This window comes from Nomascus leucogenys, chromosome 14 (genome assembly GCF_006542625.1).
Source record: "Nomascus leucogenys isolate Asia chromosome 14, Asia_NLE_v1, whole genome shotgun sequence".
NCBI lineage: Eukaryota > Metazoa > Chordata > Mammalia > Primates > Hylobatidae > Nomascus > Nomascus leucogenys.
This window is the reverse complement of record NC_044394.1, coordinates 58,386,794-58,414,186: the sequence shown is the minus strand read 5'-3', so window position 1 is coordinate 58,414,186 and position 27,393 is coordinate 58,386,794. Positions and strand designations below refer to the sequence as shown.

General features: G+C 42.4%; 1 protein-coding gene across 4 annotated transcripts in view; it reads right to left on the bottom strand.

Annotated features, from left to right (window-relative positions):
* Nucleotides 1–200: 200 nt before the first annotated feature.
* DGUOK (deoxyguanosine kinase) overlaps nt 201–27,393 on the bottom strand; it is a 31,953-nt gene continuing 4,760 nt past the window's right edge. For 2 of the 4 annotated variants that reach the window (XM_030827717.1, XM_030827715.1), the window contains exons 2-6: nt 12,134–12,321; nt 8,303–8,450; nt 1,914–2,029; nt 918–1,017; nt 201–453 (exon numbers count right to left, since the gene is read on the bottom strand). In XM_030827717.1, coding sequence (XP_030683577.1) covers nt 427–453; nt 918–1,017; nt 1,914–2,029; nt 8,303–8,450; nt 12,134–12,285 — 543 coding nt within the window. In that variant the 5' untranslated portion in view covers nt 12,286–12,321 and the 3' untranslated portion in view covers nt 201–426. Of the gene's footprint in view, nt 454–917; nt 1,018–1,913; nt 2,030–8,302; nt 8,451–12,133; nt 12,322–20,031; nt 20,145–26,339; nt 26,426–27,393 lie in introns of all 4 variants that reach the window. The other 2 variants (XM_003268677.2, XM_030827716.1) reach the window with 2 other exon arrangements.

The following is a 27,393-nucleotide window of genomic DNA, read 5'->3' as shown; positions in this document are numbered from 1 at the left end:
TTCCCCTCTGCCATGATTGTAAGTTTCCTGAGGCCTCCCCAACCATGCGAAAACTGTGAATCAATTAAACCTCTTTCCTTTAGAAATTACCCAGCCTCGGGTAGTATCTTTATACAGTGTGAAAACGGACTAATACACGTCTAGAGGTGAATTTAGAGCAAGCACCAAGAGATACATGCTGAAATAAATGAGCAACTGAATTAGAAAAACAAGCAAAACTTAAGTAAACTTTTATTTTCAAAATGCTTCAGATCCAACAGAAAAAAATGGCAAAGTCTAACAATAATTAACAAACCAGCCCCTGAGCGGCAGAGTGCTCCAGGGATGAGAGGGGCTGGGTATGGAAAGGTGGTTGGGAGACACAACATTTTTCTAGCTTCAGAAAGTCAGCGAGCCCAGATCACAGCCTGAACATCATGGCATTGGTTACAGATTCTTTACAAAGGTGTTTACCTGTGGGAAGGAGAAAATCAGAAGTTTAATTTCACATTTTTAACAGAATTTTCAATAGTCCACCCCCAATGCATATGCAGCCAAGCCCATGAGGTTTTTGTGAGGAAAGGAAAATAGGCATGGAGAAGAAATGTGGGCAGGCCAGGGTTATATAGCATCAAGTGGTAGAACTGGGAATAGAATCCAGTAGTCTCATTTCCCTAGTTTTAGAACGCCTTAGAGAAGAAAGTCAGCTGGCAAGCACATGTTACAAGTCAATTATTTAACAATTATTAGTCCAGCATACTTTAGAGAATAGGGATTATATTTGTAATTTGCACAAGATTCAATAGGCCTTGGAGTGTGAAATGCAACGTGAGATGCAAAGCACAAGACCCATGATATTGAACTTTGAAGCAAAGGCCAGAAAGATAAAAGTACAACAAAGGAAACCACTGGAAAGCAGGAGTTAAAGTCCTTCCCACCTCTCTCATGAGGTCTTCTTGTTTGGTTACTTCCTCAGAAAAATCATCATTGACATCCAACACCAGCACTGGAATGTTCATCAGAGCCTCAAAGTGGAGCCTATAAGAAGCGTGAATGTTTGGGGGACAGAAAAAAAGAAAAGTAACTTGAGTCAAGTTTCACATACTCGCCAAGTCTTTCTTACTCAGAAAACAGATCTAAATTCAACATGACTTTTCAAAGAAACTGCATGTAAACTGCATTTAGAAAAATAAATTCAATAAAGTTGGCTGGAAACAGGTTGAGGTTTCTCTTCATTCTTGAGAGTGATACTAACGGTCAGAGCACCAAACATTTTAAGTGGACAACAAACCAAGCTTAAAGGGAGGACAGGCAGAAACTAGGAATGCCAACTTAGTAATATTGACAATTTCTCTAACATTTTCAGCCCTTCATGCTGAGCCAACTACCACCATTGATCACAATGTTCAGTCTAGGGAAATGTTAAGAAACAAAGAAAAAGCTGGAGAAATAGAATCTACTAAAAAGGCCCTTGGAATGTAAAGATTATATTCAATATTAAACTTCTTCTGGGCATCTCACTCTTTCGCCCAGGCTGGAGTACAAGTGGTGCGATCTCGGCTCACTGCAACCTTTGCCTCCCAGGTTCAAGTGATTCTCCTGCCTCAGCCTCCCGAGTAGCTGGGATTACAGGCACCTGACACCACACCTGGCTAATTTTTGTATTTTTAGTAGAGACAGGGTTTCACCATGTTGGCCAGGCTGGTCTTGAACTCCTGACCTCAGGTGACTGCCTCAGCCTCCCAAAGTGCTGGGATTACAGGTGTGAGCCACTGCATCCAGCAATATTAAACTTCTAAGTTGGAAAATGCTTGACATTTCCAACCATTTCCAGTATATTCTGAACCTTCCTACAGGGGGCTGCATGCTGAACTTGGTTTTAACTGGCTGTTGGGAGCCAGGTCTCTGTCTGATACATTCTTTTCTCCACTTACTTCGTTGTCTTGTGAATAAGCCAGGCTTCGTGTTGGCCATGCAGCTGCTCTAGATAGGCCAGCTCAATTCCTTTCTCCTCCTCCCTGGCCCTCTGGTACAGTCTCTTCAAACAAACCTAAAAGACAGTCCCCAAGCCCTGATGAGCTCTTTGCTGTTTTGGCTGCTACAATGCAGTCTTCGGGGGCTCTGAGGCTCACCCATAATGTCTATCTTGGGCATTACAAGCCATGCCTTTGCTTCTGCTGTCTTGTTTTCTTATGCAATCAGGGGATCTACACCATTCTTTTCCCATCCCCACCTTAAACCTGCTCTTCCTCTGAAGTATCCTAAGTTGGTTAATGGTGAACATCATCCATCCAGTCATCCAAGCCATGGACCTGGAATTTTCCTTCTCCCTACTATATCTGGGAAGTCACTCAATTCTCTTTCATCTCTCTAGATGGTTCTCTCCTTGCCTCTCCTCTCACCTCTGCCCTTGTCGGGTCCTCTTTACCTCTTACCTGGATTATGGCAAGAGCCTTCTGATTCTGCCTCCTGGAGGCAGGGAAGTATATGGACAGAGTACAGGCCTTAACGTCAGAAAGTCCAGGAGTAAATTCCTGCCTTCATCAGGTACTAGCAGTGCAATCCTTGTGGACTCCTATTTCCTCATTGTCTACCCATCCACAGCTCACTGAGTTAAGTCGTATTGAGCTCCTGGCAAAAGCTGTTCCCTCCTTCCAGTTTGTCCCCTTCACTCCACCCTTCTGTAGTACGGCAATATAATGACATGACTTTCCTTGCTGAAAATACTTCACAGGCTCTTTACCGCCTACAGCCATAGCCCCAGGGTTCAAAGCAGTATGTATGAATAGCATTGCATTTATAAAATGTTAGGTAATTTGAAATATCTCTTTCATGTCATACCAAACATTCACTCAGGAATAGAATGTAAAATTTGCACAGGTCAAAGATAAAACAAAGAAGTGGAAAAACAAGTGAGGCTTGAGACTAACTCTCCTCTCCCACTGCTTTGCAGAGTGTACATAATTCTATTCTGCATTCATCTGGTAGTGAAGTTTGATGCACACTGGCTCAGAAAATGACATCTTCTTTACCTGTCACACAAAGCTACCCCTCCTACTTCTCAACTGCCTTAGCTCTTCCCCTGGACTCACTGCTTTAGCTAGATTTGACCTCTTTCCTGGGGAACAGGCCAGGCTCTTTCACACCTCAAAATTTTTGCTGCAAATGTTTGTTTTGACTGAATTATCCTTAGTCCTCTCTCTGCTCGACAAGTATTTCATTATTCAATATCATCTGTCGTGGAAGAATAGATGGATTAACCCACTGATTTAGGACTTACCTTTTTTCTTGAGACAGAGTCTCGCTCTGTTGCCAGGCTGGAGTGCAGTGGCGTGATCTCAGCTCACTGCAACCTCTGCCTCCCAGGTTCAAGCCATTCTCTTGCCTCAGCCTCTCAAGTAGCTGGGACTACAGGCAGGAGCCACCACGCCCAACTAATTTTTTTGTATTTTTAGTAGAGATGGGGTTTCACCATGTCGGCCAGGATGGTCTCGATCTCTTGACATCGTGATCTGCCCACCTGGGCCTCTCGAAGTACTGGGATTACAGGTGTGAGCCACAGCGCCTGGCCAGGACTTCCCTCTTTCAGTAACTTAAGAAATGAAAACTTAATTTCCAAATGTAGTACACAATAATCCCAAAGACTTGGGAGTCTTTGCTGTTTCCCTCTTACCTTACCTTTTCTCTAAGGAAATAAAATTATAGAAACAAATTTCATTAATGGTCAAAAGGTATATGCACTTGCAATTATATACTGCCAGACTGCCTCCTTAGAGGTTAACCAATTTATATTCCCACCGGAAAGGTAGCTTTAGGGTTTCTAAGCATAGCAAAGCTATCTAATTTTTCTTTCCTAGAAAAAAAATGTCTGATTCGTGAAAATAAATTTTTTTAAAATGTGGCTTTATGTTTCCAAGTAGACACACAAAGGCAGAACAATTCTTTTTAGGAAAGTTATTTCTAATTATTCATTCACTGCTTGCAGACAAACATTGACACTAACATTGATCTATTAAAATAAGCTAACATATTTCTATTTACTATTAATTTCTTTAACAGAGCAAATGGATTTCCTGAGAAGTCTAACTCTTAACTGGTGGCAGTATTGAGGGGGGAAAAAAAAAGAAGTTGAAGTAAACTCCTACTATGAGCATTTGGCATAACTCTTGCTTTACTGATATGGTTATAACAAATTCTATTTAAAAAAATCCCGTGCAAACAGTGCTTTAGTCTGGCCCCTCTTCATCTCAGTCCTCATGAGGAAGACACACCTGAATGTGAACAGGAAAGATAGTGTAGCTACAAGTGGCAGGGGAGAGACCCTTTACTGGTCTTCTTAACCTGTCCCACCCAGGAAGAAGAACTGCTGCTCTGATTGCTTGGAGTCAGAGACAGAAAATGGAAAGTGACTGCTAGTGGGTCTTTTCAATATGCCTCTCAAGCCCAAACCCAGGTAGCATTTGTCCCATGCACCTCCTGCATGCTGTCCCCATGCTGTGCCAGTCCCAGGTAGGGCCTAGCTTTTTGATGTACACTGATCAGCTGCACTCTCTTCTTGATTCCATGGGGCTGGGTAGGAACACTGAGGCCTAGCCATTTCTCTTTTGAGTTTTAAAATTGTCAGCTTGCTTGTTTTTTTAAAAAAATTTTTAGAGATGGGGTCTCCCTATGTTGACCATGCTGGTCTTGAGCTCCTGGCCTCAAGCAATCCTCCCATCTCAGCCTCCCAAAGTGCTGGGATTACAGGCGTGAGTGAGTCACCGTGCCCGGCCTGACTTGCTTGCTTTAAAAAAAAAAAAAAAATCTATTTATTCATTTATTTGAGACAGGGTCTTGCTTTGTGGCCTAGGCTGAAATGCAGTGGTGTAATCCTGACTCACTGCAGCCTCAATCTCCCAGGCTCAAGTGATATCCCACCTCAGCCTGCTGAGTAGCTGGGAATACAGACACACCACCATGTTTGGCTAATTTTTAAATTTTTTGTAGAGGGCAGGGGGCTGTCACTATGTTGCCCAGATGGGTCTTAAACTCCTGGGCTCAAGCAGTCCTCCCACCTTGGTCTCCCAAAGTGCTGGCATTGTAGGCGTGAGCCACTGCACCTGCCTGGTCCAGTCTGGTCCGGCTTGCTTGCTTTTAGGAAGTTAGGGGGCCGGGTGCGGTGGCTCACGCCTGTAATCCCACCACTTTGGGAGGCTGAGGTGGGCGGATTACGTCAGGAGATCGAGACCATCCTGGCTAACATGGTGAAACCCCATCTCTACTAAAAATACAAAAAAAAATTAGCTGGGCGTGGTGGCAGGCGCCTGTAGTCCCAGCTACTCGGGAGGCTGAGGCAGGAGAATGGCGTGAACCCGGGAGGCGGAGCTTGCAGTGAGCAGAGATTGCGCCACTCTAGCCTGGGCAACAGAGCAAAACTCCGTCTCAAAAAAAAAAAAAAAAAGAAAAAAGAAAAAAAAAGAAGTTAGGGAAGAATAGGTAGAAAGGAGCAGAAGGACCTACGAAGTCCATTTGACATGCCTGAAACTCAGTATTTACGAGGGCTCTGAACTGGAAGATTGGGCACTTGCACAGCTTTTTACATAGTGACATGTCAACTTCTACTCTGCTCTTCCCTTGGGCACAGTTACCTCTGAATTTTTCTTTTCTGCCATTAAGTTGCAATAATCCTTCAACTCTTCTCATTCTACTCCAGCTGAAATATTTCAATTAGCCTCTCCAAAAGGGTGGATCTGCCCCCAAGTGATGACGATGATGATGATGATGATAATCATCATCATTATTATCATCACCATTTGCTACGGTTTGAGTGTATCCCCCAGAATTCATGTGTTGGAAATTTGGTCCTTAGTGTGGTAGTGCTGAGAGGTGGGGCCTTTAAGAGGTGATTAGGTTGTTAAGACAGATTAATGCCACTCTCTTGGGACTGAGTTAATTCTCGCTGGAGTGAGTTCTCACTCTCGTGGGATTGGACCACTTGCCATGACAGCAGGATGTTATAAAGCAAGGCTGCTCCTCCTGTCTTGCCTCTTTTGCACATGCCTGCTCCCTTCCACCTCATCATATGATGAGGCAGCAGGAGGTCCTCAATGGAAGTTAAGGCTGCCCAATTTGGACTTCCCAGTCTCCATAACTGTGAGCCAAAATAAGCCTCTTTATAAATTAACCAGTTTCAGGCATTCTGTTACAAGGTCATTCAGAGTGCACAAAGAAGAAAAGCAATTAAGACTTTCTTGTTCTCCTTGCTGGGTCCAACTTCTACTCCCCAGAAACAAGAGCCTCTTCAGCTGGCCCAAGTAGCCCCATTTTACTCCCAGGAATGAGTCAGCCCACTTCCTGTCTCACTCCTCCCCAATGCTGGCTTCATGGCACTGAGCTGAATGTGCTGAAGTTCCGTTCTCTTGGAAAAGGTTAAGTCAGCATTCTCACTTCTCCTAATGCTTAGCTCCTCCTGAGAACCTCCTGCTTCTTTCAGTCCAGCCATCCCAAAACTCCCATAGGAAACCTGTCACCTCTTCAAATTCTAACCAGCATCTTTACTCAATCCAACCTCACAGCACTCTCACTCCTCTCTGGCCCAGGCCACAAGCCTTCCTGGGGCTCAGGACTTCTCTCCCAACTTGAACCCTACACTTTGACACTTCAAACTGTCCTCTTTGAGAGGGGACTCCTCTCTCCACAATCGCTGACACTAATCTCTACCCCTAAAGTATAATCCCCTTCTTCTATTCCGGCTCTCAGGCAATGAAGACTATTGAAAGAAGTCACATAAACATGACCCACCTGGTCAACTTGCAATCAATGCATCTAACTTTAGTGTGGTTCTTTCCATGGAAGATTATTAGCCCTCTGGCCTCACTGAATCTTTAGTTCAGTTTTATTTTATTTTAGAAACAAGTTCTCACTCTGTCACCTGGGCTGGAGTATAGTGGCATGATCACAGCTCACTGTAGCCTCGAGCTCCTGGACTTAGGTGACCCTCCTGTCTCACCTCCCCAATAGCTAAAACCACAGGCACACATAACCACACTCGGCTAATTTTTAAACTTTTTTGTAGAGATGGAGTCACACTATATTGCCCAGGCTGGTCTTGAACTCCTGGCCTCAAGTGATCCTCCCACGCCAGCCTCCCAAAGTGCTGGGATTGTAGGCATAAGCCACCGCACTGGCCCAGTTTCATTTTCAACTTTAACCCTTATTTATTTCTGTAGAATCTCTTATTCCCTCCTACAATCTAGCTTTTGCCTCAAAATGTCCAGAAACTCTCAACACAAAGATCCCCAATATCTGGTCCCAGTCTCATTCAAGGGCCTTTTTTCCTGGTTGCCACCTTCTTAAGGCAAGACCCTTCTTTCCAGTCCTCTCCTCGTTGGCTGGTGTGAGGCTCTGTGATGGGAGCTCTCCCACTCATCCTCTGGTTCTGCTCAGTCTGTTCTCGGCTCCTTTCTGCCCACAAGTCTCAGTTCCATCTCTAAAAAGCATAGCCTCTAGCTTGGAGACAGCTTTCCTTCCTTCTAACAGTATGTGGTATATCTGGCATTTGACTATATATTGGATGTATGTCTCAAAAGCTGAGAGCGGTACATCTCTAAAAAAAAAAAACTCACCTTGACTCAGAATCCCACTCCAGAAGAGCCCTTAGAGATCATCTAGATTGAGCCAGTGGATTTTACAGGCAAGGATCTCTCCAGTGGAAAGGTCTCCAGGGGCTGCCCAAGGTCACTACCAGTCAGCAGAAGCCACAGCTCACTTCTGTCTCCAGAGACTCTGGTGCTCCTGCCATGACATCATCCTACTGCATGTAGGATGGCACCAGCCAGAGAGTCACAGAATGGAACTACTATAGTCCATCCTGCCTTCCCAATGGCATCACGGTTCAAAAAAGGGCTATAAATTAGGGCAGTATTATGATGAGGTGAGAAAATTCTCCTTCTCTTCCTCCTCACATCTTATTAAGGAAACCATTGAGACTACACACTCTGATGACCCAGTCAGAGTGAAGGAGCTGAAGCAAGTGGCTACAGGTCAGAGCGTCCCACCTGCAAACCCTAAGCGTCATCATAAAGATGACATTCGATTTGCTCTGTTGTTGCTACATCAACAGCGATCCTTTTATGCATAGTCAATGGCTTTAGCACTCTGCTACACGAAGCCAGTGGGGAACAGGGTGCTCAACGCTGGGACAGGAGGGTGTCCCCCACTGCTCTCTGTGCTGCAGGTAATGTCTACGCTCTAATCTCTCCAACCAGAAAATCAGGGGCTTGGAGAATGTCACTTCTTAGGTTTCATATGGCCCTAAAGTCTAAGGCTTTAGGTTCAGTGTTACCTGGGGAGAAGCCTGGAGGTAGATGAAGCCATGTAATGTGATCCGGTTGGCAAACTCCCACAGGAGAAAAGAATGCCAGTCCTGATAGATATGCCACTCGATGTCACTGAGGGAACCATTTTCAAAAAGATTCTTTGCAAAGATATACCTGGTTGGAAGTGGGATGGGAATGGGGAGGGCAGGAGAATGGGAAATGGAATGAAAGGTACGAGAGAGAGAGAGAAGCAGAAAAATCAATAACCAACTTGTTCCATGTCTGTTCAAACCACATAACCTTTCTAGCTCCTCATCAATCCTTAAGAAATCTGAATTCTTAACCCATATATCCCTCCCTGCTCAATACTAAGATGGGAAATAGGATCTAGACTTTGGAGGCTGAAATCACAGCTTTCCAGATGGATTGATTCACTGGAAGAAAAGAGACAGAAGATAGTATCATTGGTCCCTAACAATTTTCTCTGCTAGAAACCAGTCAGAACATACAGCAAATATATGTAAACTTGAACTTTTGAGATTTCCTTATTATTATTATAGCAAGGCCCAAAACAAATAAACAAGTGAATCCAGTATAAATCCACCCACTAAATTTCATACAAGGACTGAGAGCTTCTAAGTCTCTCGGCTACTGAGCCATCCTTTTGTTTAGTTGAGACATGCAGAAGAAATAGTATTTATGTGGTGTCCTCTATGGAGCAGAAAATGCATTTCCTACTAATTTCAGTATTACTAAGAAAGCAGACTCTCCTGCAAAATGCATTATGAGCTCCTGCTTGCTTGCTTCCTCTGCTGCTGAGTTTCTAGTTCAGATAAAAGAAAGCTAAAGCTAAAAATCAAACCAGCTTTGCCCCCTGCTTATTTCTACAACCAAAAGAGCATCTGGTAAACAGGAAATCAGAGCTAAACATAAACCATGGCTTCAGACAAACCAGGGGTCAATTCTGCTTTCAAACCTCAGGCATTTTAATACAAAACACAATTTGCATCCTAAACAAGGGACTCCAGTTTTCAAGGCAATGCTCAGCAACTGGCCACTTCGGAGAAAATAAAATTCAGAACCCTTGTGTATGATGGCTCAGGAAAGTACAGACTGCAAGGCTGTGAGTGTCACCATTAAGAGAATACCTTCCAGAATAACATTCCAGGGTCTGATACTGGCTGAAACATTCACTAGCTATGTAACCTCAGGCAAGTCACCTAAATCCTCTCAGCCCGTTATGATGATGTCTTGTAATAATCCTCACAAAGTGCTTAGAAGAGTGACTGGCACATAGTATTCTAGATATCTTAGTTATTATTATAACTGCTTTTTGTTAGGCTATGAAGAAGCTAACTTAGAAACTCCAAAAGTAAACTTTCCCAGTCTGGAATGGTTTAGCCAGTCTAGTTGATGAGAACAAATAAAAGGGTAACATTTTAAACTCAAAATGTTTTTGAGTTCTTCACAGATAACTAGAAGATGAAATTAAGATCCTATAAAGTGGCCACGCACTGTGGCTCACACCTGTAATCCCAGCACTTTTGGAGGCTGAGGCGGGCGGATCACCTGAGGCCGGGAGTTGAGACCAGCCTGGCCAACATGGTGAAACCCTGTCTCTACTAAAAACACAAAAATTAGCCAGGCATTATGGCGTGTCCCTGTAATCCCAGCTACTCAGGAGACTGAGGCACAAGAATTGCTTGAACCCAGGAGGCAGAGGTTGCACTGAGCCGAGATTATACCACTGCACTCCAGCCCGGGCGACAGAGTGAGACTCTGTCTTAAAACAAAAAGGATCTTATATAGAGAAATTAAAGATTTGCTAATAAGCCCTATGAAAGGGGTTCTTGGCTTTCTTGAGAAAGAGCACTTCCTTTATTTCTTCAAAGCTTGTGGTGGTGATGGGGTGAGGGGTAGAAGGGTGTGGTGCTGAGTGGGAGGAAAGTACTGCAGACTGAATGCAGGGGCTGCAGGACAGAACAGGGCATAAGGATCTAGGAGTCAGGGCCTCTGCTCTAAAACCATATGCTAATGTTTCCTTTAACTCAAACAGAAAAGACTAAGATTTCTTCCTCCCTATAATCAACTCTCCCAGATAACCCGTGTTCCTCCTTTGGAACACGTATCACACATGTGAGCATGTGTTCAGTCCCTGTTAGGCAGGGACTGGGTCTGCCTTATTCACTGCTACAGCCCCAGGGCCAGCCTTGGTGCTTCAACACAGGAGGCATCCAATAAATCTGTGCGAGTGAACAAAGTCTAAATTACCCTCGGGATTAGAACTTGTGATTAGTTTTCCTTTCTGTCTCAAAAATGCCCTCACTGAAGATAGCACCTGGAATGTTGTATGCCCATAGTGTAATCAATTCTTACCTCTTCCTTTACAAGCAAAGGTTAAGATCCATGCAGCTTCTTAATGCATTTCTAATTAACAAAGTGTTTCTACTTCTCTATTTTCCTCTGAGGGTCTTACACACCTACTTCATGAAGGGGCTAGAAATAAAGACTGTCTATGTTCCCAAGCAACCCATGTGGTTAATGTAATTCAACTTCTGAGTCCAAGAGGCATGGCTTGGGAGAGAACAGAGGAAAACAGGCAGGTGGCATACCCAACAGCTGAAAAAGAAGTAAAACCTATAGCCCAGCCATTTGTAATTCACATATTTAGCTTTTATAAAAAGTAGGCTCTCTCGGGGTACGTAAACAAGGAACGGATAGCCTATAGGGTTTGTTTTACATATCTTCCATGCTTTTAGGGTAAAGTCAGAAAAATCACTTGTCATTCACAAATGTATCCTTATTTTTTTTCTTCTAGGAGGCTTTCTGGAAGTACTAAGAAATAGAACTAGTTTGTCTAATTTGGAATTAAAAGAGTAACCAACTGAGTGTCTTCAGCAGTGACGATGAAAATGTACCACTTCCCATTTTGATAATTCAAAGAGCCTTAAGAAAGATCGTTTTGCTTGAAAGCACCATTTCATACTGACACTGGTCATTCATAGGCTTCAGATAAGAAAAACTCCAGCAGGGTCCAGATCAAGCCATCCTGACTTTGTCTCTAGGCGGCTTAACCTTAAGTCACAGCCTGGTCTCTGCAGCAGAGCCAGGCATTCCGGAGCCTGCATGGCCTAGCTCTTCTGGAGCAGATGGGCTCACTTCCCAGGGTGCTGCTAGCTTGCATTCAAAGTGACTTCACATCTCACTCCCTCAGGTGGTCAGGTGGTCAGGATGATGCCCATCCCTGATCTGACACAGGCACTGATGTCCACTAGACTCTGGCCAGCAAGAAGCCCTCTCACAGAAGAAGGGGTCAAAAAGGGCTAAATCTGAGACAGAAGCCAGTTTCTCAGATGTGCTATTTCTGCCTAAGTATCCTTTCTTGAAGAATAAAAAAAAAAAAGGCTGAAAATATCTCTTACATCATTTTTAGGAACACAAATTTTAATTTAGTCTGCTTTTTTCTTAAAGGGGATAACCAACCACTGAATCATTTGATTTCTTAGAATATACACTGCTACTTAAGTGTCTATTCTGTGCCTTTTAGCATGTGATGGTTACATTAGGTGGCTACCAGCTTGCTCCATGCCAGAGAATAAGGAAACATAAGGTAATCAGTAGCAATGTAAGAAATTCAAAGCATTCAGTTGATGAAAAACCCAATTTGCTTTTTTGACATAGATGACAATCTGGTAGAAGTACAACTCTGGACAAATGTGTATAGTGTTGTCTTTAAAAAAGAAGACAATTTTTCGAAGTATAATTATCAGTGACCATAGCAGTGCAGGATCTGTGCAAGATCAAACAGGCAGCGCTGGGCATGGGGCTTGTGACTGGTGGAGGGCTTGGCATTTTACCTGTCACTGTACACAGACCTCTCAAAGATCTGTACTGGCTTCCTGGCCTGTAAGAGTTTCTCAGGGAAGGGCTCCAGCTGTACTTTCAGGCGGCTCAAAAAGGAAAATGTCTGGAATGTGTAGGACCATCGTGCTGGCTCCCGGTACATCATATCCAGCAAGTTTCCAAGACTTTGGGCAGTGCAGGCCTAGAGGGAGATGAAAAAAAGAAGAAAATTTCCTAGAAAGCATATTTAATCCATGGGGTACACCCCTTCACACACACCCCTACCTCCCCAAACAGGTTTAATAATAATGAAAGAAGGAATTACAAAAGTTTCCTTCCACCAAAAAGGTAGAATCAGATCCCCAGCTTAGTCAAAATTTCATAATCAGGGATGAGATTTTCCTACCTGTTAAACAAGACTCTCTAAAGGGAGATGACATGCCACTTCAATATAACAAAAGCAGAGGAAGAACCATATATAGAATTAACACGATCACTGATTGAGGGATTTGTGAAGTCTGTCTGGGGAGCAGTTAACGTCAACAACCATCTAAAATTTAACTCTGAATCAAATCTTTCCACTATAACACTATGTTGCCTCTCTTTTGAGCTTCCATCTGTAGTTATTTGTCTATAAAATGTCAAGGCAAACCAGAAAGCAACTGCTTATTTGAAAATCCAACCAATCAACCACGAAATAGAATTTTATCTTTCATATAAGGAGTACAATTTGTTTGTTAAAACAAAACCCTACTTAATTCTAGAGACTTTATGAAACATAATTAAAATGTTTCACTTACTCGGCATGTGCAAGTGGGCACAAGTGTGGGATGTTCAGCAGCCCCGGATTCTTTTTTTTTTTTTTTTTTTTTTTTGAGACAGAGTCTCACTCTGCCACGCAGGCTGGAGTGCAGTGGCGCGATCTCAGCTCATTGCAACCTCCCGGCTCACTGCAACCTCCGCCCTCTTCCCCACCCCAGCCGAGTTCAAGTGATTCTCCTGCCTCAGCCTCCTGAGTGGCTGGGATCACAGGCGCCCGTCACCACGACAAGCTAATTTTTGTATTTTTAGTAGAGATGGGGTTTCACCATGTTGGCCAGGCTGGTCTCGAACTCCTGCCCTCCCAAAGTGCTGGAATTACAGGTGTGAGCCACCATGCCCAGCCCCAGATTCTTTTCTGGATCTGCCATTGACTCAACAATGCAAAAGTGAGTTTTGTGTACAGAAGCACTTTGGATCTGTATTTTTCATTCAATCGCCATTAACTGAAGGCCTGTGTGGATGAGGCGCTACATGGACAGGGTACCGTAAGGGTACAGAAAAAGGAATTAACATTTATTTCAACCTTTACTGTGGTATGTTACCTCATTTAATCTTCAAAACAGCTTCATGAGGTAGGTACTGTTGTAATGCCCATTTTCCAGAGGGGAAAATCCACTCAGAGGTTAAGTAACTTACTTGTGCAAGGTTTCATGGCAAGTAAATGTTGAAGGGACTCAAACCTGGCTTCTTCTAACCTCATCATTCCAACACCCTCCATCTAAAGGTGAACAAGACAGTTCCTGAACTCAAAGAGCTCACAATGCAAAAAGGAAGAGGGTGACAAGGATATACGAAGCTGGAATGTAAGGCAGAACGTGATGAAGGGACAATTACTGATGGTGGAAGGAATCTCAGGGAGTTTCTGAAAGAAAGTGGCATTAAGCTGGGAAGTAATTGATGAGTAGAATTCTCACAGATGGAAATGGAGATTAAGAAGACTGTACTTCAGGTAGAGACAACAGTACAGAAGGAGAAAAAAGATTAAACAACAGTAAGAAGTCCAATTTGGCTAAACAGCACTATTAGATTCCAAAGAAGGGTCTTAGCCCTTTGAAAGGCTTCAGCAGGAACAACACATATAGAGCAGAGTGGACCAAAAAAACATTTAACTCGGAGGTGTTTTCGGGATTTCCCTCCTTCTGACCCCCCAAGCCCACACATACCAGCATCACACATGGCCCCTGACTAAGAGCTGGAGGTAGAAGTAGGAGGACAAATTTGAGTCTCCTATAGTCTCTGTGGTGTCACTAGAGATGGCAGGGAGCAGCCCTGGGCCTGTAGCACAATTCACACACTGTATGTGGAGCGGAGTGCTGTGCTGGCAGATGCAGTAGTTTGACTGGTGGGTTCTATTGCACCCAGTGGGCTTTGGGCTATCAAAGAGAGACTCTTCTGGAGCGAAAAATGTAAAAGAAGCCAACACAATTTTTGAAAGAACCCATCTCAGCTACAGAACAAATGCAAACATCCTTCCAAAAATATAAGCAAACAGAAGAACAATAACTGGACACAAACATACTTAGCAATTCAAAAGGAGAGGACTAGTCTCTGTGCTCAGACAGGGCTGTTGTCAGAAACAAGAGAAAACAAAAGATACTGCCTTGCTGATAAAACAAGAATAGGCTATCATAAAAAGGAGCAATAAGAAAATAACTTTCTTAGAGGTGAAAAATGCAATTGCCAAAGTAAAACACCCAATGAAGATAATGAAGACGGTAACTAGCAGGCTGTATAATGCAGTAAACCTAATAGTGAATTAGAAGATCCTTACAGAGTATCAGTTTAAGGGCTAGGTATGGGGGCTCGCACCTATAACCCAAGCACTTTGGGAGGCCAAGGCAGGAGGACTGCTTGAGGCCAAGAGTTCAAGACCAACTTGGGCAACACAGCGACACTCTGTCTCTACAAAAAAATTTAAAAGTTACCTGGGCATAGTGGTGCATGCCTGTAGTCCCAGCTACTCTGGAGGCTGAGATGGGAAGATCTGCTTGAACCCAGGAGTTCAGTGCTACAGTGAGCTATACACTTGATCTTAGCCAAAAGGCTGAGAAGCAATGCTGCAGTGAGCTATAATAGGGCCACTGCATTCCAGCCTGGGTGACAGAGTGAGACTCTCTAAAAAAAAAGAAAAGAGTATCAGCTTAAGAAATTCTCCCTAGGGGCTGGACATGGTGGCTCATGCCTGTAATCCCAGCACTTTGGGAGGCCAAGGCGGGTGAATCGCCTGAGGTCAAGAGTTCGAGACCAGTCTGGCCAACATGGTGAAAGCCTGTCTATAAAAATACAAAATTAGCCGGGCATGGTGGCATGCCTGTAATCCCAGTTACTTGGGAGGCTGAGGCAGGAGAATTGCTTGAACCTGGGAGGCGGAGGTTACAGTGAGCTGAGATCATACCATTGCACTCCAGCCTGGGCAACAGGAGCGAAACTCCATCTTTAAAAAAAAAAAAAAACCTGAATAACTGAGGCAGAAAACAGTTGTCCAATAATGATTCCCCTCAAACAGCACTGAATCCATATAATCTTAAAGATGATTTCTATCATACCTTCAAGGAATAGATCATTTCTATGCTAGAAAAGATGCAAAATTTTTCATTTTCATAACATTGACGGTAAAACGTGTCACAAACTACACATGGGCCAGGCATCACAGCTCACACCTGTGATCCCAACACCTTGGGAGTCTGAGGTGGAAGGGTCGCTTGAGCCCAGAAGTTCGAGACCAGCCTGGGGAGCAAAGTGAGACCCTACCTCTACAAAAAAAAAAAAAATTTTTTTTTAAGTAGATGGGGACAGTGGTATGCACCTATAGTCCCAACTCACCAAGAGACTGAGGTGGGAAGATACCTGAGTCCAGGACTTCAAGGCTGCAGTGAGCTATGATCATGCCACTGCACTCCAGCCTGGGTGACAGAGGAAGACCCTGCCTAAAAAGAACCCAAAAGTCAAAACAAACAAAAATCACCATACACATAAATAATAATACCAACCAACTGTATAAATAAATATACATGCAAAATTCCAAACAACACATTACCAAATTAATGGAATAGTACATCATGACCAAAAAAAAGTTCATTCTAGAAATGTGAGGATGGTACCATTATTAAATCTATGACTAATACTAAGAGATTAAAAAAGAAAAACCCCTTGTTTATCTCACTAGATGCTAAAGTGGTTTTTGATGGAAATTCAACATTTGATCGTGATAAAAACAGTTACTATTCTAGTAACAAAAGGGTACATCTACCACATGGTCTATTGAAATGAATAACAAACACTAAACTTAACTGATATATTAGAGGCAGTTTCATTAATGACAGAACAAGATAAGGAAACTACCCTCACTGCTATTAGTTTATATGGCTTTGGAAGTTCTACCCAATGAAAGAAAACAAGAAAATAGAAATGTTTTCTAATATCTGATATTAGAAAACTCTTCCAAATGATTACTATTTAGAGACAACTATTATTTTCCAAAACTCCAAGCAAATAAAAAAATAATATGAGAAATTAAGTCATATAAGATAAATATAACAATCAACTGTTTTCCATTAAAACAGCAATAACTAGTTTCAGAAGACGATGTGGAAAAAAGATCCCAGTCACAATAAAAACAAAATATATATTCTGCTCAGGAATAAACAAGAATACTACTGGATAAGTAGATAACCATTTGTGAAAAAATTAAAGTCCTATAACTTGTAAAGCCACATAAAACATAAAACCACAAAAGCAACACAAAGAAATAGATTATTTTTATACTCTTGGGCTACAATTTTAACATCAAAGGTGCTAACTATGAGGAAAAAGAAGGACAGGTTAGACTACATAAAAACTGAAATGTATTATATTGTAAAAATATATTATATACCAAGATAAAAGAAAAATGACATGGCCGGGCGCAGTGGCTCACGCCTCTTATCTCAGCACTTTGGGAGGCCAATTCAGGCAGATTACCTGAGGTCAGGAGCTCCAGACCAGCCTGGCCAACATGGTGAAACCCCATCTCTACTAAATATACAATAATTAGCTGGGTGTGGTGGCAGGCACCTGTAATCCCAGCTACTCAGGAGGCTGAGGGAGGGAGAACTGCTTGAACTCGGGAGGCAGAGGTTGTGCTGAGCCAAGATCACACCACTGGACTACAGCCTGGGCGACAGGGCGAGACTCTGTCTCAAAAAAAAAAAAAAAAAAAAAGAAAAGAAAAATGACAAACAAATATATGACAGAGTTAATATACTTAACATACAATGAGATTTTATGAAGCCATTACACAAAGATGAAGATCTCAATAGAAAAAAACAAGGCAAGGGGTTTGGACAGGCAATTCACTAAAAAATAAAAAGATACACAAAGCATGGCTTTATATTAAAAAACAAACAGTATAGCTACAATGATATTCATCATTGCAACACTGCTTATAATAGGAAGAAATTAGAAAACTAAATATTCAAAATAGAGGACTGGATAACTAAATGATAATATTCATATTATGCAGTACACTACAACCATTAAAATGACATTACTGTGAAAGGGAGATCTTGTCTATTAAGTGACATACAGGTGGCAATCAAAATTTTTGTTTCAAAAAGCAAATGTATATATGTTTTATACATTTATGTAAGTATATGTAAATCTATACATTTTTTCTGTAGAAAAATGTCCATTTTACTTCTGAATAATGGGATTACAGGATGATTAGTTATCTATTGCTGCCTAACAAATTATGCCAAAATTCAGTGGCTTAAACAAAAACATTCCTTATCTCAGTTTCTATGGGGCAGGAATTTGGGAAGGAGCTTAGCAGGGTGGCTGGGCTTCAGGGTTTCTCATGAAGTTTCAGTCAAGATGTTGGCTGAGGCTACAGTTGTATGAAGGCTTGACTGTGGCTGAAAGATCCAATTTCAAAAAGACATGTACCTGTTCACAAGAGGCCTCAGTTCCTTCCGTGTGGCCCCCTTGAAAAGGCTGCTTCCTGACATGGCAGCTGGCTTCCCCCAGAACAAGATGGAAGCTACAGTGTCTCTTATGACCTACCCTAGAAAGGTATTTCTTATTTTTGCTACTTTCTATTTACTAGAAACAAATCACAAAGTCCAGCTGCATTCAAGGCAAGAATTACGCTCTACTTCTAGAAGGGAGGAACATCAAACAATTGTGAACATGCAATCATGTGCCACTTAACAACAGGAATATGTTCTGAGAAATTGTTGTTAGACAATTTTGTCACTGTGTGACCATCAGAGAATGTACTCACACACACCTAGATGGGATAGCCTGCTACACACCTAGGCTATATGATACACCCTATTGCTCCTAGGCTACAAAGCTGTATCACATGCTACTGTATTGAATACTGTAGGCAATTGTAACACAATGGTAAGTATTTGTGTATCTAAACATAGAAAAGGTACAGTAAAAATGTTGTTATAATCTTATGGGGCCACCACTGTATACAAGGTCTATCATTGACAGAAACATCATTATGCAGCCCATGACTGTATTTTGAAATACACACAGGTGACCTGTGGCATACTCAGAAAAAGATACATAATTTATTCCTGCATAGGAAAGTTAATTTCACAAATACACACACAGGCACACATACAGACATATAAACAGACAACTTAAGAAGCAAAAATCCTCAATAGGCATGATATGCCAGCCACAAAAGGTAACACAATTCTGGGTTGGAATAAAAAAAAATGGCACCTAGAACAAGTTCCATGATACTCTGTCCCACTTAGGTTACATCCAGAATGTCCTGTTCACCTCCAAGTAGCACTCTTAGTAAATCCAAAGTGGAAAGTGAACAAACTAGGACTCATCACTTAGGTAAAGTTACTTCAGAGTAAAGAATAGCCTGGAGGAAAACTGGAGGTGTTTGGCTTGAAAGAGAGAAGACTTGACCAGGCGTGGTGGCTCATGCCTATAATCCCAGCACTTTGGAGGCCAAGGTGGGTGGATCGATTGAGCCCAGGAGTTTGAGACTAGCCTGGCCAACGTGGCGAAACCCTGTCTCTACTAAAGATACAAAAAGTATCCCAGCATGGTGGCATGCACCCATAGTCCCAGCTACTCAGGAGGCTGAGGCATGAGAATTGCTTGAACCCAGGAGGTGGAGGTTACAGTGGGCCGAGATCACACCACTGCACCCCAGCCTGGGTGACAGAATGAGACTGTCAAAAAAAAAAAAAAAAAGAAAAGAAAAGAAAAAAGGAGAGAGACTTGAGGGAGAGAAAGAACAGGAAAATCATTACCTTCAACTATATATAGGGCTGTTACGGGGAAAAGTTAAAAGACTTAGGAGGTAGAACTTGAACCAATGAGTCAGAGTCACAGGGGTGCAACATGGCTCACTAAAAGGCAGAATTGTTTAGTAATTAGAGTTAAGAACCAGAATGTGCCACTCAGTGAATATTCCAGGTGGCGGCAGGAGCAGTTCATGGTGCCTGAGGAGGCACGGTGCTTCTGCTCCCTCTGAGGGTCATGTCCAAACAGGTCCTTCCTTACTCAGACTGATGTGGCTGGAAACCAACCCTATGGCCTCTGCCAAAGCCATGGTCTTGACACCAGGGCCTAAGCCATGAGGGATAAGTGAAATGTACTGTGCTTGGCACACAGTACACGCTCATAAATGTTAGCTGCTACCTCTCCCATTGACTCAAAAGTGTGACTGGAACCTCTCTAATATCCCTTCCAATTTCTAAGACTTTATTTAAAAAGTTAAAATCACTATAATTAGCTATTAATCCTAGTGGTTAGCTTAAGTAATAATATAAATACTTAAGTGTAAGAATGACAAAATTCATCTTCAAAGCCATCCATGATGGTTGGACATGCTTTGGGAAACCACAAACAACAGAGGCAGTCACTTAGATAGACATATAAAAACCACAAAAATCAAAACTACACATATTCAAACAAGTCATATCCTCTCTGATCTATGTGGCCTGCTTTCTGGAATGAAGCTATTTTAAAAAGGACACTCAAACTGGGCTACTTTACTCACCGAGAGTAAATTAAATTATGACAATTAGATTATTCACCCATGCCTGCCAACTACCCACCACAACTAAAAACTTACTTTTTGGGTGCCAGCAGCCTGGATATCCTGCCATGTTGCTACAGGTTCTGTAGCTGTGTGCCATTCTGGGTAAGTTTTCGTGAGTAACTTCACAAACGTGGACTTTCCCACAGCTGCAATGCAAACAGCATGTATTGGGATGTTTCCCAAATCAGGGTGGAAGGAGAAGGCTGCTACTAAACTCTGCCACAAATGCCCAAACTCAAGGGAACAAGTATTAGTTTTCTGAATTTCAAACTCAGCAGCCATACCATTGTCAGAGTGATAACAGATCAATCCATGCTAACCAGAGCCACCGTAATGAATACAGCCAATAGTGAGGAAAAATTCCTTTAAGATTTAATTTGCAATTTCCATGTCTCAACCTTCCAGAGGCAGAGCATTTAATAACAGTTGAAAATGTAAAAGTAGATGAAATCAGCTCCGTAAATTCTATCACTTGAGTCACCATTCTATTTGTACTGTGACGGTGTAAAATTTCTAAGTTTTTCAAGATAAAAAATAAAAATGATTATAATCTCATTCATTCAACAAATCTAAAAAATATTCATGGAGTGCTGACTATGTGCTCAGGACTGTCAGGCACTGTGGGTACAATGGTAAACAAAACACAGAATGGATTTTGCCCTCACAGAGCTTGTATGGGTGATAGATAGTAGACAAACACACAATTAACTACTAACAAATTGTGTTAGGTGCTAGGAAAAAATGCAGGATGGCACTAACATAGCCCAGGAGGTCAGAGAAGACTCCCTTGAAAAAATGACATCTGAGGTAAGACCTAAAAGATGACAATTCATGCAAAGGGAGTAGCATACACAAAGACCTGAAAGAAAGAACTTGACACACAATAATACAGAAGTTTGAGGCCCTAGAAGAAGCCATACAATATGGCTACAGCATGAGCAAGTGATGGAGAAGTGGCTCAACATGGGTGTGGCCAAACAGACAGGGAGTCCAGGGTCAGGTCACACAGGGCTTTGTAGTCATGGTAAGAAGACTGAATTCTATTCTAAGGGCAATGGGAAGTTAGTGAAGATTGGTTTTAAGTAGGAAAATTATAAGACTCCTTCTCATTTTTAGAAGATCACTCCACTAGCTGTGTAAGAATGGGCTGCAGCAGAAGCAGGCAGACTAGTTAAAAGATACAGCAGCTTGCCCCGAGGTGATGGCAGAGGAGTGAAAAGTAGCGGTTGTTTCGAGAAATATTTTGGAGATGAAATCAACCTAGTACCACAACATTCAAGTTATCTTTTCCCATTTATACCAATGTTTGGCCCATACCTCCATGAGCTCCAGAGACTATTCAAGAACTCTCCTGACATCTCCACTTGGGACATCCCACAAACACCTCAAAGTCAACATATTTCCTAAATGAACTAATCATCTTTCCCACCGAACTGAGCTTCCTCCTGTATCTCAGACCTCAGGGTATGAACACACCATCCACTCACTGACAGAAGTCCCTCCTCTGCCAAACCTCAGTGGCCACCAAATCCTTCTGCATTTGCTTCTAAATTTTACATATTTGTACTTTTCTCTCCATTCCCACCTCCATGCTCAAGATCAGCTTCTTATCATCTCCTGCCTTTCTGATGCTGACCTTGCTCTCTTCAATCCATGCTCCATACTGTGGCCAGACTGAACATGAAATAACACTGTTTACAATCTTTTGACAGCTCTCTATTGGCTAATTGGCTACGGCAAGGGCAAGCAATGGAGGAGTGGCTCAAGATGGGTGTGGCCACATGGGCAGTCCACGGCCAGGTCACATAGGGCCTTGTGGCCATGGTAAGAGGTCTGAATTCTATTCTAAGGGCAATGGGAAGTTAGTGACATCTGAGCTAAGACCTGAACAAGCTTCATGACAGACTCCAAATTTTAACATGGTCTGCAAGACACAACAAGATCTGATCCCTGTGTATGCCTCTCTGGCCTCAGCTTTCCTTTAGGTAGCCTACCCTCCTGAAGGACCAAACTCCAATCATGCCATGTTCTCTTGTAAATATGACTTTGCATATGCTGTCCCATTTCCTGAAGCGCCTCCTCTCCACACCTGACCAACTCTTACTCAATCCTCCAGGTTCTGTTTAGATGAACCTCCACACTGTGAAGTCTTTCCAGATCCTGACACCTTTAAGCTGGATTAGCTAGTCTGCCTTTCTGCTTGGTTGGTATTCTGGTATCCATCACTGCAATTGTCATTGTGTTTCTCCAGCTAGAGGATGGGGCTCCTCCAGGGCAGAAAATGAATTACAACTTAATGACCTGGCCGAATGAATAAAATACACAATACATTACTAATTTCAGTTCCCTCTGAAACCTACATTTGTGAAAAATAAAAAATAAATCTTAAGACTGTATCTGGACCTCAGTCTCCTCTATCAGAAGTAATCTTTCTCAAGAGAAAGAAGGGGGGCATCCTTCCACTTAGAGTTACTGATTGGGGTGCTGATGTCTCAGCACAAGAACCCACACATTTAATAGATGACATTTACTACATGCCACCCCAACTCCTCTCTGAATAGGCAGGATAAGAACAAACAGCATGAATCTATGGATTTGTAGTCACGCTCATCTCTCAGTCCCCACCTCCACCTAACTTGTGTGTGCTTCTTCACATCTGTTCGATCCCTGCTCTTCCCACACTCCAATGAATAAATGCCCTCCCCTGCTCTTCCAGGCCTGTGTCTAAATCCTTTCCTCCAGCAAGCCTAAGGTGCCACTTCTTCAGGACTTCTCTAGCTCTGAATTCCTACCACACTGGTCAGGTGTGAAGTGGTTGAATATGTATATTACCAGATAACTGTCTGCCCTGAGTAAGCCCTCGCTTAAAATATTTGGCCCAGATGGTCAATATTTAGATTGTAGGTTAACAAGTCTAAAATATGGTCCCTGCTATTTAATAGCTAAAAAGATATTTTAACTAATATGAAAAGATAAATGTAGCTGGCTTGTTAGATGGCTGGGATTGAATAATTGTTAGAATTACTTATATTTCTTAAAAGTTAAAAACAATTACCTTAAAAAACTGTTGCAGATGGAAAGGAAGGGCTCTGAGGTCAGACACTATTAGTTCATCTAAGAGCAGTCAGGACTCCAAGAAATTGACTCATGCAATTTAAACATATTAATTCTAGAATGCCAACAAATTAGATCTAACAGGAAATATACAGTTCCAATGACTGGAACAATAACATCTAATACCCAGGGTACTCTGTAACCCATGCCCCATTCCAAGGCTTCTGGAAAGCCAGTTTAGTAATCACAAGGCAGCTTCAGCATACAATGACAGTAAATGGTGGTGAAAGGTCCTGAGAGCTGTGCCACCCATGTTTCTGGGGCTTGGAGAGCCTGGGTAATTCACTACAGGGCAGTATTTCTTAAACTAATTCCACTGGAACTGAGCTGTGCCAGGTACCACCTACAGATGTGGAATAATTACTTTAAAAAATAATTCAAAGTTATATGTTTTTATTAAGGCCAGACACAGTATAACTTTCTCAGTGCTGTGATACCTGATCATCATAGATTTTTTTTTTCCTTCTTGCTGGGGTGTTGTTTGTTTTGACAAATGTTTCAAGGTGTTCACAGGGGGTTCCTAAGAGTGGTGGTGTTTGGCTCTCCACTGCTTCAGAGGCCTCCTCCTAGTGACCAGAACACCCCTGTCTACAGAAAGCCATACTTCTTCAGCCAATCTCTTAGGATATCACTATCTCAGACTTACCGCAATTTAGTTAGATCCCAGCTTAGCTGCTATCTTTCCTTTTGAGATGGGGGTCTCTCTCTGTCACCCAGGCTGGAGTGCAGTGGTGCAATCTTGGCTCACAGCAATCTCTGCCTCCTGGGCTCAGGTGATCTTCTCACCTCAGCCTCCTGAGTAGCTGTCCAGTATGTTTGACCTGTCCAATATATTGTTTGTTTATTTATTTATTTTTGAGACGGAGTGTAGCTGTTGCCCAGGCTGGAGTGCAGTGGCACAATCTCGGCTCACTGCAACCTCTGTTTCCTGTGTTCAAGCGATTCTCCTGCCTCAGCCTCTTGAGTAGCTGGGACTACAGGTGTGTGCCACCACGCCCGTCTAATTTTTGTATTTTTGACAGATACAGGGTTTCACCATGTTGCCCAGGTTGGTCTCAAACTCCTGAGTTCAAGCGATCCGCCTCTCTTGGCCTCCCAAAGTGTTGGGATTACAGGCGTGAGCCACTGATGTTATCTTTCCTTTTTTTTTTTTTTTTTTTTTTTTTGAGACAGAGTCTTGCTCTGTTGCCCAGGCTGGAGTGCAGTGGGGTGATCTCGGCTCACTGCAACCTCCAACTCCTGGGTTCAAATGATTCTCCAGCCTCTCAGCCTCCCGAGTAACTGGGACTACAGGCACGTGCCACCACACCTGACTAATTTTTGTATTTTTAGTAGAGACAGGGTTTCAACATGTTGGCCAGGCTGGTCTTGAACTCCTGACCTCAGGTGATCTGCCCGCCTCAGCCTCCCAAAGTGCTGGGATGACAGGCGTCAGCCACATCGCCCAGCCTGTCTTTCAACATACTCTTGGTATTATGAATTTTGGAAGGTACCGGAACTTAGAAGCAGCATCAAACCTTCCCTTAGGACCCTGGCCACCAGTGTTCTCTGTTGTTATATTGCCACAACTTTAAAAAAAGGTGGAAGGTACTTTAAGAGTATATTACTTCAACATGTTGATTTTCATTAGCTCCACTATTCTCATTCCACAAGCTGGAACAGAGAGTTCTGTTGTTACCACTCATCTTTTCCTAAGGCATGGTTTTTAGTTCCCACAAAATTTTCTATAAACTGACAATGCCTACCGTAGCTACGTAATGCTAAAATCTAGTAGCAAGACAGCATATGATGTAATACCCAAAATAACAGATCCCATTATTTTACGTCTAATACAGTTGTATTTCATAGGAGCCTATATTTATCACCTCTAGGCATTTTCAACTCCTGAACAAGATGAAAAACATGAGAAAAAAAATCCAATTCTGAAATCTTTTACCAAAATCCAACCAAGTCAGAACATATAAACTGTCTAATGTCTTTTTTAAAAAGTTCTTCCAAAAAAAATTGAAGTCTTTATTTCAGATAGTGTATTTGATGCTGCATTCATTCACTCATTCATTCAATCAACAAATGTTTATGGAGCAGCTACTAAGAGGTAAGTACTATAACTGAAATGATCTAGGCTGAGAGCTTGCCCTCAAGTTACATTCCAACCCCAAGACTGAGTACCCAGGATCACACAGGCTCCAAGCTTAAAAGCATTCTAGGCAAAGTTAATAAAAATCAGTCAGCAGGCTTAAAAAAAACTTCATACATTTTACTTTGATGCCTTTTTTCATGAAAAACAGTTTATGAAGAAAAAAAGGCAAAAAGCTTTCTCACACCTTCCTATGATCCAAACTCATCTGTTCAGCACAAAAGACCCTCACTGATCTGACATCCCCTCCTCCCGGCCTTGCCTACCAGGTGATTCAGCTTTCCCCTGCCACCTTCTCTTGTGAAGCCTCCTTGAACTGTCTCCAGCTCCACTTCATCTCTAGGCAGAGTTAATTACTGCCTGCTCTGGTTTACCAAAGGATTACACTGTAATTATTTGTTCACTCATCACTCCCTCCAGCTAGACTGGGAGCTCACTTTTGAAGACAGAGACTGAACCTTTGCATCCTGAGTATAAGAACAGTGATGGAGGGAAGGAGGTGAGTCACAGGCATAGAGAATCCACTATACAGTATTTGAAATAAATAGGCTATTTTTTCCCAAGGATTCTTTGCCCAATCATTTATACTTAAAATAAGTAAGACACGTATTAGTGATGTGAAGTCACTAATTTTGAATGCTGGCGGAAACATGTTATTAGGGAAGCCCTCTACTGCTTTATGTTTAAGTTTCTTGATTGAAAAGTGCAAAAGAGTTTCCTCTTTTCTGGTTGGGTCTTTAAAAATAAGGTAAAAATGCTGAGATGACTCACTGACAGTGAGATTTCATACAGCAATCTTTTCATCAATTTAGGCTTGTAATCGTAAGATAATCACAAGAAGATGATAATACACTGTAGGAATGAACAGTCTTAAAAGACAGGCTAGGTGTTTGATTTTTCAGATTTTCAGGGGTTCTAGGTACCAAGCTTTTGATTTTCAATCACACATATGGCTTCGTAAGTCATGCTAGATGCCATTAGTTGCTACTTCACTGATCAATTTTCCTTACACGCTGCTGTCTGCACCTTCAAGATCAGAATAACAGGACTTAGAGCAGAAGGAATACAAGAAAAGCCCCTCTAAACATACCTAATTTTGGTCAGGACAGGGGTTCACCTTCCCTGTTCAGGTTTCCTGAATGGGTGCTCTCATTCTGATTTGCTTGAGGATGTTACCTGTGATTAGAGAAGATGATCACTCTTGATTTAAAAAGCAGTTTAATATATTCCCTGTGTGGGTACCAATGCCTAACTTCCACATGGATATCATAGCACAGGATTCAAGAATCTGGTCAGTACTGAGTACACTGGGTCAAGGTGGGGGTTAGGTGTCAGCAATACAAAGATGAACAGCACACTGAGTGGTCAGAGCCCAAGGAAGGTGGTGAATGTGCAAACAAGCTCAGCAGAACTCAAGTGCTGCAGCAGTTGTGGGTACAAAATGTTATGTCAGCCCACAGAGGAGGCAGTGACTAATTCTGTCTAGGGAGAGTCATCAGGGTGTGTGGGGTGATGAAGAGTAGTGGGAGATGAAAGTAAAAAGAGTCAGATTAGATCCTCCCATTTCACTTCACATCACCCTTTTCTTGGGCAATTGCATTTACTTCCAAGGCTTCACCAACTAACCCTCTACCCACCAGTCAACAACTTCCACATCTGAAATCTCAGCACCCATCTCCGGACTCTCTTGACTTCAGGCACATATTCCAATCTGTCTCAGAACACCTCTCTCTATGTCTCACAGGCACCTCATACAAAACATATCACTCTAACCTCCCCAGACCACCTCTTCGTTTATTCCCATCCTCATGAACCTCAGTGTCACCCTCCTCTACTCCTCCTTATACCTCGCCTCCAAGTGGCCACCACATCCTGTCAATCCCACTTCCAAAATCTCTCTCAAACCATCACTTCTCTGTCTCTCCAGTTCTTCTGTTCAGGCCTGCATCTTTCCTCCCTCCAATTACTCCAATAGCCATAAAACTAGTGCACAGACTCAACTCTGTTCCAATTCATCTATTCATTCATCCAACAAACTGGATGCAAGGCACTATGGGTACTGCAGCAAACAAAATATACAAAGAAAGTGCCTGTTTTATGGAGCTTTCTTTCTCATCCTACACAGTTTCCTTTTTTAAATTAAT